General features: G+C 28.0%; 1 protein-coding gene and 1 pseudogene across 1 annotated transcript; one reads left to right on the forward strand and one right to left on the reverse strand.

The window, feature by feature from the left end:
- The window catches only part of LOC142224473 (putative cytochrome P450 6a13), a 32606-nt pseudogene that overhangs the window by 2591 nt on the left and 17349 nt on the right, over positions 1 to 12666 (forward strand).
- On the reverse strand, positions 5026 to 6701 carry LOC142223591 (cytochrome P450 6a8-like). The gene is made up of 2 exons (XM_075293471.1): positions 5584 to 6701; positions 5026 to 5514 (listed from the first exon to the last, which is right to left on the reverse strand). Exons 1-2 carry the CDS (start codon positions 6641 to 6643, stop codon positions 5093 to 5095), a joined length of 1482 nt encoding a protein of 493 aa, XP_075149586.1. The 5' UTR covers positions 6644 to 6701; the 3' UTR covers positions 5026 to 5092.

The following is a 12666-nucleotide window of genomic DNA, read 5'->3' on the forward strand; positions in this document are numbered from 1 at the left end:
TCTATAGAAAACTTTGTCAAATTTTGCAAAATTTTATCAATATGGAAAATTTTTGTATAATTTTGTCAATTTTTTTCTCTTTTTAAAGAAAATTTTATTTCAATAGAAAACTTAGTCAAAATTTTATCAATATAGAAAATTTTGCTATAATTTTGTCTATTTTTTTCTTTTTTAAAGAAAATTTTGTCAAAATTTTATTTATATTGAAAATTTTGTCAAAATTTGATTTCTATAGAAAACTGCGTAACACGGCCCGCTTCGCTGCGCCTTCCGAAGTGTATTTGTAGGAATATTTTGCGTTAACTTAGTCAACCATATCCTTTGAATTCTTTCAAACAAATCGAACTACTTGCTTTTTCGTTTATAGTTACAAATACGGCGGATATGCATATGTAAAACGGTTCGTGTTAAAAAATGTTGGGGAGAGGGTGTCCCTTTCCTCCAAATTTTTTAAATAATGTTCTCTATTCAAGTAGTTGGACAATCTTCTATATTTCTTGTGAATTTTAAGTGTGGTTTGTCAAGGAAAGGTATCCTTCTCCCCAACATGTCTGAAAATTAAGCACTATATTATAATAACATACAAAGAATTACTGTTTCCCATCCAATAAATCGGAATGAGCAAAAGTAGTTAAAAAATTTTACCACATTAACATTTGCTAAAATGTTGGAAAATGATGCACCCACTGTGAAAAATCATAAAATTATGTACCGAGTTCCCATTTACGGACAACCCTCTACTTTCAATTTAAGAAAAAAAAAAAAAACGGACAAAAGGGAACCCTCTCCCCACCTTCGCTCTACTCCGACCTGATATCGGACTATCACGTACCCTATATTAATTTCACAAACTATTCAATGGTCCCTATAAATTCTATCGAAGTAAATCGACAAAGTTTATTTCAATTTTCCCCTTCCCCAACCAGATATCGAAAAATCATATACTAATTTAAAAATCATGTATACGTTTAATCACCTCCTCACACGTTCCCTGTAAATTTCAAGTAGATCGGAGATGTTTAAATTTTGCTCTATTGTTTTAAAGGGACGTCATTTTCCCCGACGCAATATCAACAAACTCCGTAGGGAATAGCACCCCTAACCTTCCCTGAAAATTCTTGAAACTTTCCTTCGTTCATAGCCTTCCTCCACTGCCTTTGTAAATTTCAAGAAAACTTAAGAATTTTTGTTTTTTTTTTGCAGTTTTAGAGGAGGACCTCCTCCCCGACCAAATATCGAAAAGTGATGTAGCGTATCTTTTGTAAACGTCCCAGAAAATGTCAAGCAAATTATAAGCCTAAAGGGCGGCCTCTCTTCCGTCCTTTAGGACGGAATCAGGTATCAACTATTAATATCGTAACCTCTCCCCCGTCCCCCGTAAATTTCAAGTAACTCGGTAAAGTTTAATTGCTTCTCTGTATTTAGTTAAGAGAAGCGGGTGTTTCCCTATGCCCCTTTATTTTTATTAAAAAATCAGGAACCTGATATAAATTTCATAACCTCACCCATTTTTTCCGCAAAATTTCAGTCCGGGGAGTTTAGTTTTGTTTTCACTGTACTTTAAAAAAAAGTCGGACAAAGGGGTGGTCCCCCTCCCCGACCAAATATCTAAAAATATTGTAGCGGATTTTTATCTAGATGCCAAACCCCAACATTCAATGAAAATTTCAAGCAAATCGCATAATTTTATTCCAAGTTTCAAAAAGTAGAGCAAGGGGGAGGTCCTCATCCACATATGAAATCATCAGGTACCCCATATTAATTCCATAACCTCACCACATGTTCTCTGTGAATCTCAGATAATTTAGAGAATTTTAGTTTTTTCACTGTACTTAAAAAAAAGTCGAACAAAGGGGAAGCCCCCCTCCGCCGCCAAATATCGAAATATAAAATAGCGGATCTTTGTCTAGATACCAAACCCAACCTTCAATGAAAATTTCAAGCAAATCGGTCAACTGTGTTCCAATTTTCAAAAAGTCCGACAAAGGGAAGGTCCCCCTCCGCGACCAGGTGTCAAAAAATTAGGTACCCTATTTTCACCACATGAACGCCCCCTACGATCTCTGAAAGTTTCAAGTAAATCGGTTCAGCCGTTTCGGAGCCAACTCGGAACATACAAACAAACAAATAAACAAACATAGATTGAATTTTATATATATAGATGTTGTCAAAATGTTATTTCTATAGAAAATTTTGTCAAAATGTTATTTCTATAAAAAGTTTTGTCAAAATTTTATTTCTATAGGAAATTTTGTCAAAATTGTGTTTCTTTAGAAAATGTTTTTCAAAATTTTATCAATTTAGAAAACTTTGCTATAATTTTGTATTTTTTTAAGAAAATTTTGTCAAAATTTTATTTATATTGAAAATTTTGTCAAAATTTTATTTCTATAGAAAATTTTGTCAAAATTTTATTTCTATAATAAGTTTTGTCAAGATTTTATTTCTATAGAAATTTTTGTCAACATTTTGTTTCTATAGGACTTTTTATTAAAATTTTGTTTCTATAGAAAATTTTGTCAAAATTTTATTTCTATATATATTTTATAAAAATTTTATTTCTATAGAAAATTTTATCAAAATTTTATTTCTATAGGATATTTTATTAAAATTTTATTTCTATAGAAAACTTTGTCAAATTTTGCAAAATTTTATCAATATAGAAAATTTTGCTATAATTTTGTCAATTTTTTCTCTTTTTAAAGAAAATCTTATTTCTACAGAAAACTTAGTCAAAATTTTATTTCTATAGAAAATTTTTGGCAAAATTTTATCAATATAGAAAAATTTTCATAATTTTGTCTATTTTTTCTTTTTTAAAGAAAGTGTTGTCAAAGTTTTATTTCTATAGAAAATTTTGTCAAAATTTTATTTCTATAAAAAGTTTTGTCAAAAATTTATTTCTATAGAAAATTTTGTCAAAATTTTGTTTCTATAGAAAATTTTTTACAAAATTTTATCAATATAGAAAATTTTGCTATAATTTTGTCTATTTGTTTTTTCGTTTTTAAAGAAAATGTTGTAAAATTTTATTTATATTGAAAATTTTGTCAAAATGTTATTTCTGTAGAAAATTTTGTCAAAATTTTATTTCTATAATAAGTTTTGTCAAAATTGTATTTCTATAGAAAATTTTATCATATAAAAAATTTGCTATAATTTTGTCAATTTTTTTTCTTTTTTAAAGAAAATTTTAATTTTATAGGAAATTTTATTTCTATAGAAAATTTGGTAAAAATTTTATTTTTATCGAAAATTTTTTTAAATTTTATTTCTATTCAAAATTTTGTTTTATTATATATTTTATATATTTTATTTTAATAATAATGTCAAAGTTTTATTTCTATTGAAAATTTTGTCAACATTTTATTCATATACAAAATTTTGTCAAAATTTTATTTCTATAGAAAATTTTATGTTTTTTTTTTCAAAATTATATTTGTATAGAAAATTTTTTTCAAAATTTTATTTCTTTAGAAAATTTTGTCGAAATTTTACTTCAATAAAAAGTTTGTCAAAATTTTAATTCTATAGAAAATTTTGTAAACATTTTTTCTATAGAAAATATTGCCAATTTTGTTTTTCTTTAGAAATTTTGTCAAAATTTTATTTCTATGGTAATTTTGTCAAAATCTTATTTCTCAAGAAAATTTTGTCATAATTTTATTTCTATAAAAAAATTTGTCAAAAGTTTATTTCTTTAGAAATTCTGTCAACATTTTATTTCTATGGCAATTTTGTCAAATTTTGCAAAAAGTTATCAATATAGAAAATTTTGCTATAATTTTGTATATTTTTCTTTTTTAATGGTAAAATTTCCTTTCTATAGAAAATTTTGTCAAAATTTTATTTCTATAGAAAATTTTGTAAAAATTTTATTTTTATCGAAAATTTTGTCAAAATAGGTAAAGAGACATGTTTGTACGAATTTATTTCGGCAAAATCCGGCTATCATGTAAAACCTTTCTTCGGAAGGTTCAAGTGTGGTTCATTGTTGGGTTTAATGAACTGCCTCAATTTATTCTGATAATTGGTTGATAGTTTTGCTGCAAGTCGAGGATGCAGATGAGGAATGTGGTAATTCCGAAACGTGCGTCCATCCAACTATCTTGCAGTCTATAGGGCTTTGTCCAAATACATTTGACAAACATTCTTTTACTCTGTTGGTTAAGCTACACTTGTAGTTTAGTCAATGCATGGTTTTAAGCTGAAATCAAAAAACAACAACTATGCTTAAAGAACAAAACCAACAATAACAAAACAAAGAAATTTTATTTCTATAGAAAATTTTGTCAAAATTTTATTTATATAGAAAATTTTGTCAAAATTTTATTTCTATAGAAAATTTTGTCAAAATTGTATTTCTATAGAAAACTTTGTCAAATTTTGCAAAAAATTTATCAATATAGAAAATTTTGCTATAATTTATCATTTTTTTTCTTTTTTAAAGGAAATTTTATTTCTATAGAAAATTTTGTAAAAATTTTATTTTTATCGAAAATTTTGTAAAAATTTTATTTTTATCGAAAATTTTGTCAAAATTTTATTTTAATAGGAAAGTTTTTTAAATTTTATTTCTATAGAAAATTTTGTAAAAATTTTATTTTTATCGAAAATTTTGTCAAAATTTTATTTTTTATAGATTTTTTTTTTAAATTTTATTTCTATTGAAAATTTTGTCAAAATTTTATTTCTATTGAAAATTTTGTCAAAATTTCTTTATATTTCTATGGAAAACTTTGTCACATTTTTTTGTATAAAAAATTTTGTCAAAATTTGATCCTATTGAAAATTTTGCTAAAATTTTATTTTTAAAGAAAATTTTGTCAAAACTTTATTTTTATAAAAAATGTTGTCAAAATATTATTTCTATGGAAAATTTTGTCAAAATTTTTTTATGTAGGAAATTTTATTAAATTTTTATTTTTATAGAAAATTTTGTCAAAATTTTATTCCTATAGAAAATGTTGTCAAAGTTTTATCCTATAGAAACATTCAATCAAAAAAAAAAGAATAATTTATAAATTTATTTCATATTTTTTTATTCAATACAAATTTCCATCAGTATTTCAAAAGTCTTTGCATATGGCTACTATGTTTTCAACTCCTGAACCTTAAGATATATACCCTGCGCAGGAGTTCTTATTATGCTATGCTTGGAAAATTCAATTTCTTTAGATGTCTTCTCACAGTGTGAAAATTGGAAATTTGATAAAAGTTGGACAAGACCAATTTTCACTTGTAGAAGAGCAAAATGGGCACCAATACAATTTCTTGGTCCATCTCCAAAACCTAAAAATGCTTGAGTATGACGTTTAATCTCCACTGAGGGACTGAAACGTTCTGGTCTAAATTCGTTGGGATTTTCATAAATTTCTTCATCCATATGTATAGCTTGCACAGGTATAAAGACTTCTGTACCTTTGTCCAAAGTTATATCTGATCCTGGAACTAGGAAATCCTCACTGGCCATACGTTGTACATAGGCAAAGGGGGTATACAGGCGGAGAATTTCTAAAATTAGGGGGATTTTTGGAATTTTTAAACAAATTTTTAGAATTATTGAGATTGTGGATTTTTTACCTTGTATCACCTGATCCAAATAGGGCATTTCCCTGAGAGCTTCATAGGTTATTTCATTGTCATATCTGGATAGAATTTTTAAAATTTCCTTTCTTAATTTCTCTTGTTTCTCCGTATGTCTGGCCAGTTCATATAAAGCATTTGTAATGGAAGAAGCTGAACTTTCAAAACCTGCCTCAAAAAATGTGAAAAGCTGTGGGGCTACATCATTATATCGCCATGTAATATCTGAGGAAGACCGCTTCATTTTCAATAAAATATCGATAAAATCCTTTTTCTCGATATTTTCTTCCTCACGCCTTTCAATACCCTGATGGACCACACGATGGAAAAAATTCTCTATAAATTGAGGATATTTTTTGAATCCAAAAAATCCTTGGCCACTCATATAGGTTTGCTTAAAAATATGCCATTTGATATTGAAATTTTTCCTTGTGAAAAATTTCTCTCCTAATTGATATAATTCTTCCTTGGGATCTTCCAAACTATGACATTCAATGCCAAAGAGAGCTTCACTTATAACATCAATAGTAAAACGTCTACTGAGATCGTGAATTTCCACAACTTGTGTTGTCTCAAGATTCCCTTTAATGGAGTTCAGATAATTGTCTGCGATTCTTTTCACTGTGGGCACCATAAATTCCACATTTTCCCTTGAAAATGCTGGAGTAAATTTATTTCTTAAAGGTTGCCATGCCGATGCCTCCAGATTAAATAGATTTCTATTGAGTATATCCTCTTCGTTGTGAAAAACCATACGACTGGAGAATTTATTGAAATCCTTTATCAATATGGCCTTGACCACGTCCAAATCCATGACGACTGCTATGGGTTTTGTGAAAATATAGGCCCCTACAACTTTGGCCTGTCGGTGAAAGCCATCATATATCGCCTGCATAAAATGACTATGATCCAAACTTTTCAATTTTCCCAAATTGCCCACTAGGAAATGAGGCTTAAGCTGTTTCAATCCTTTCAAATCCCAATAACTGTATTTGACTTTTAAATAACTTAAGATGGTTGACATTAATGTCCAAATCACAATTAACCAAAAATTCATTTTCGTCTATTCTCCTTTTTCTTCTTCTTCGATGGTGAGATCTACTTCGTTGATCTAATCGTCGTAAGATATGTTGAGATACTAACCTCAATTCAGCTGGTGTGAGTTTTATCTGCAATTTCTTTGGGTTTTTAGATCCAAGATAAGATATCGTTTGGAGTCAATACTATCTTCACATTTTGGTATACAGATTATATATCGTTGAGATTATCAAAATTAAAAAAGGGTACGACGACAAGACGACACTTAAATACCCTTCACCATGGACTTTCGGTTATTGTTTATAAAATAGTGGCAGCGTTGATAATTTATGAGCCAAGTTTTGGAAGCCATGCCCATGCCCGTCTTGCATACTTGGGTTCAAACCCAGTTTCGATCAAACACCAAAAACATTTTTCTTTGCTATGCAAATTTTTAATAACATTTGTTTGCTACACGAATTTTTGAAGAATTTTTTTTTGCTATAGAATATCTTGTCAACATTTTATTTCTATAAGAAATTTTGCCAAATTTTGTTTCTACAGAAAGTTGGGAAAAATTTTATTTCTATATGATTTTTTGTTTTGCTGTAGGAGATTTTGTCAAAATTGTTTTGCTATACATTTTTTTGTAACAAACCTCTGTAAAATAAATATATACCTAACCAAACTTTTGGGTTTTTGCCACTTTTTTATATAAATTTTAAATTTTTAGTGCAACAGTCTTCGTAAATTTCGCTCCGATATTTTGTTATAGGAAATTTTGACATTTTTTTTTTTTTGCTATAGGAAATTTTGACAAAATTTTATTTCCACAAGAAATTTTGGAAACATTTTTTTGCTACAGGAAATTTTATCAAAATGTTTGTTTGCTATGGAAATTTTTGAAAACATTTGTTAAAGAAAGAAATTTTGAAAAAAATTTTTTGCTAAAGATTTAGTTAAAATTTCAATGCTATTTTGGCAATTTTTTTTTGCTATTTCTGTAGGGAAATTTCTCCAACATTATATTTCTATAGGAAATTTTTACATGTTTTTGCTATAGGAAATTTTGTCAAAATTGCTTTGGTATAGACGATTTGGCAAAATTTAATTTCTATAGGAAATTTTGTCTAAATTTTATTTCTATGGGGAATTTTGTTAAAACTTCTTTGCTGTGGGAAATTTAGTCAACATTGTTTTTGCTGCAGGAAATTTTGACAAATTATTTTTTTTGCTATTTCTATATTTCTTTAGGAAATTTTAACAAACTTTTTTTTAAGGGAAACTTTGCCAAAATTTTATTTCTATACAAAATTTTGTCAATATAATATTTCTATAGAAAATATTGTCAAAATGTTATTTCTATAAAAAAAAATAGTAAAAACTTTGTTTCTATAGAAAATTTTGTCAAAATTTTATTTCTATAGGAATTTTTGACAAAAATTTATTTCTATAGGAGATTTTGTCAAAATTGCTTTGGAAATAGGAAATTTTGTCAAAATTTCTTTTCCATAGAAATTTCTTTGCTGTGGGAAATTTTGTGAAAATTTTTTTGCTAAAGATGTTGTTAAAATTACGTTGATATTGAATATTTTATCAAAATTTCTATGATATAAAAAATTTTGTCAAAAAATTTCAATAACATTTTTTATAGCTCCAAAATTTTGTCAAAATTTCCTATAGAAATAATATTTTGACAAAGTTTTCTATAGCAATAATTTTTGACAAAACCTTCTATAGAAATGAAATTTTGACAAAACTCTCTATAGGAAAAATTTTGACAAAATTTCTTATAGCAAAAAAATTTCAACAAAATTTCCCATAGCACAGAAATTTTTACACAATTTCCTATAGCAATAAAATTCAATTTAAACTATTACTTTTATAGGAAATGTTTTTAAAATATATGCTATAGGAAATTTTGTTAAAATGTCTTTGCTATAGAAAATTTTGTAAAAATTTCTTTGCCAAAGATGTTGTTAAAATTTAGTTGCTATAAAAAATTTTGTCAAAAATTTTTACTATAGACAATTTTGTAAAAATTTTTGCTATAGAAAATTTTGTCAAAAATTTTTACTATAGAAAATTTTCTCAAAAATTTGTGCCATAGAAAATTTTGTCAAAATTTTTGTGAAACTCTCTTTGTTATAGGAAATTTTGTCAAAATTTCTCTGTTGTGGGAAACTTTTCAACATTGCGTTGCCATAGAAAATTTTAACAAATTTTTGTATATAGAAAATTTTGTCAAAATTTCTTTGCCAAAAATGTTGTTAAAATTTAGTTGCTATAGAAAATTTTGTCAAAAATATTTGCCATAGAAAATTTTGTCAAAATTTTATTTCTATGGGAAGTTTTGTAAAACTATCTTTGCTACGGGAAATTTTGTCAATATTTCTCTGTTGTGGGAAATTTTTCAACATTGCGTTGCTATACGAAATTTTGACAAATTCTTTAATTGGCTAAACTTTTGTTAAAATTTCGATGCTATGAAAAATTTTGCCAAGATTTGTTCGCTATAGGAAATTTTGTAAACAAAAAAAAAAAAAAATACTGTATAATATTTAGTCAAAACTTAATTTCCATAGGAAATTTTGTACAAATTTCATATCTATGAAAATTTTGTCTAAATATTATTACTATGGGAAAATTTTCCAAAATTTCGTTATTGTGGAAAATTTTGTGTTTGCTACAGGAAATTTTGTCTATAGAAGATTTTGTTAAAATTTTTTTGTTATTTGAAATTTTTTAAAAATGTCTTTGTTTTAAATTTTTTTGTAACATTTCGTTGCTACAGAAAAATTTGTCAAAATTTCTTTGCTTTAGGAAATTTTGTCAAAATTTCTTTACCAAAGATGTTGTTAAAATTCCGTTGCTATCGACAATTTTGTCAAAAATTTTTTCTATGGAAAATTTCGTCTAAATATTATTTCCATAGGAAGCTTTGTAAAAATGTCTTTGCTATGGAGAATTTTGTCAAAATTTCTTTGCTGTGGTATACCAAATTTGATCAAACTTCCATTGACAAAGGAAATTATATCAAAATTGCTTTGCTAGAAAATTTTTTGTAACATTTCTTTGCTATAGGGAATTTTGTCAAAATTTCTTTGGCAAAAATGGTGTTAAAATTTCCGTGCTATAGAAAATATTGTCCAAAATTTCCTTTCTATAGGAGATTTTGTCAAAATGTTATTTCTATAGAAAGTTTTGTAAAAATTTCTTTGAAATGGAAAATTTTGTCAACAATTTCTTTGCTGTGTGAAATTTTGTCAACATTATTTTTGCTACAGGAATTTTTTGAAAAAATTTTTTTGCTATAAGAAAATTTTGTCAACATTTTCTTTCTATATGAGATTTTGTCAAAATTTCTTTGGTAAGAGAATTTCAACAAGATTTTTTGCTAAGAAAATTGTCTTTGCCATGAGAAATTTTGTCAAAATTGCTTCGAAAAAATGTTTTGCTATTGTAAATTTTGTGAAAATTTTTTCAAACCGATAAATCCTTTGACAAAGTTAAATCATCGAAGGAAATGTGATATATTTGTACACAAATTTATTAAAGCAAAGCCGACTATAGAAAACTTTTTTGCGGGAGGTTCAAGTGTAATTCGCTTGGGGTTATATAAATATATAATTATACGAATTTATTCTGATAATTCTGATGAAGAATGTGGTAATTCTGAAACGAAAGCCTAAGGTTATAAACTGAAAGCAAAACAATAATGATTATAATTTCTTTTCTATATGGAATTTTGCAAAATGTCTTTCCTGTAGGAAATTTGATCAATAAAAAAAAAACAAAAAATGAAAATTTCTATAGAAACTTTGAAAACAAATGTATTATAGTAAAGTTTGTGAAAATTCCCCGATCATACTTTGTATAAATAAAATAGATAGTTTAATGCGTTTCACACCTGGAAATAATTTTATCAGACATCCCATCGCATGGTAGAGTGAATAAAAAATCAGAAATTTCTCAAAATAAAATATGGATAAAATTGTGTGTTTGTACTGAGAACACCGTAATGTCTTTATCTTATTGGGTTATCAATCTGATGCCGTCACAATCAAGCTGGGCGAATGTCTGATAAGCAAATGGCTCAAACAGAGAATGCCATTGGAGTTCAATGTAAGTAATTTAAAGTAATTCTTGTTGTACATGTCATAAATAAAAACAAGTATATACGGCCGTAAGTTCGGCCAGGTCGAAGCTTATGTACCCTCCATCATGGATTGCGTAGAAACTTCATCTAAAGACTGCCATCCACAATCGAATTACTTAAGTTGCGGTAACGCTTGCCGATGGCAAGGTATCTTAAAACCTCCTAACACCATCTTCTAAATTGTATGTAAGTCCATACGTGGTATATATTAAATCAAAAAAGATCGATCCAATACGTATATAATTCAGTTTGACAAAGTAGACATAAAATTTTGACAAAATTTTCTACAGAAATAAAATTTTAACAGAATTTTCTATAGAAATAAAATGTTCACAAAATTTTCTATAGAAATAAAAATTTTGACAAAATTTTCTATAGAAAGAAAATTTTGACAAAAATTTCTACAGAAATAAAATTTTAACAAAATTTTCTATAGAAATAAACTTTTGACAAAATTTTCTATAGAAATGAAATCTTGGTAGATTATTTTTGGCTCGAGTGGCAACCATTATTATGAACCGAATAAAATTTGAACAAAATTTTCTATAGAAATAAAATTTTGACAATGATGAAAATTTTATTATGAACCGAATAAAATTTTAACAACATTTTCTCTAGAAATAAAATTTTGACAAAATTTTCTATAGAAATAAAATTTTGGTAGATTATTTTTGGCTCTAGTGGCAACCATGATTATGAACCGATATGGACCAATTTTTGTGTGATTGGACCAATTTTGGTATGGTTGTTAGCGACCATATACTAACACCACGTGCCTAATTTGAACCGGATCGGATGAATTTTTCTCCTCCAAGAGGCTCCTGAGGTCAAATCTGGAGAATGTTTTATATGGGGGCTATATATAATTATGGACCGATATGGACCAATTCTGGCACGGTTGTTAAAGATCATATACTAACACCATGTTCCAAATTACAACCGGATTGGATGAAATTTGCTTCTCTTGGAGACTTCGCAAGCCAAATCTATGGGGGCTATATATAATTATGAACCGATGTGGACCAATTTTTGCATGGTTGTTAGAGACCATATACCAATATCATGTACCAAATTTCAGCCGCATCGGATGCAATTTGCTCCTCTTTGAGGCTTCGCAAGCCAAATCTGGAGATCGGTTTATATGGGGTCTATATATAATTATGGACCGATGTGAACTAATTTTTGCACGGTTGTTAGAGACCATATACCAAATTTCAGCCGGATCGGATATAATTTGCTTCTCTTTGAGGCTTCGAAAGCCAAATCTGGAGATCGGTTTATATGGGGTCTATATATAATTATGGACCGATGTGGACCAATTTTTGCATGGTTGTTAGAGACCATATACCAGTATCATGTACCAAATTTCAGCCGGATCGGATGCAATTTGCTTCTCTTTGAGGCTCCGCAAGCCAAATCTGGGGATCGGTTTATATGGGGTCTATATATAATTATGGACCGATGTGGACCAATTTTTGCATGGTTGTTAGAGACCATATACCAGTATCATGTACCAAATTTCAGCCGGATCGGATGCAATTTGCTTCTCTTTGAGGCTCCGCAAGCCAAATCTGGGGATCGGTTTATATGGGGGCTATATATAATTATGGACCGATGTGGACCAATTTTTGCACGATTGTTAGAGACTACATACCAACACCATGTACCAAATTTCAGCCGGATCGGATGAAATATGCTTCTCTTAGAGGCTCCACAAGCCAAATCTGAGGGTCCGTTTATATGGGGGCTATACGTAAAAGTGGACCGATATGGTCCATTTTCAATACCGTCCGACCTACATCGATACCAACTACTTGTGCCAAGTTTCAAGTCGATAGCTTGTTTCGTTCGGAAGTTAGCGTGATTCCAACAGACGGACGGACGGACATGCTTAGATCGACTCA

Source organism: Haematobia irritans, chromosome 2 (genome assembly GCF_050003625.1).
Source record: "Haematobia irritans isolate KBUSLIRL chromosome 2, ASM5000362v1, whole genome shotgun sequence".
Lineage (NCBI taxonomy): Eukaryota > Metazoa > Arthropoda > Insecta > Diptera > Muscidae > Haematobia > Haematobia irritans.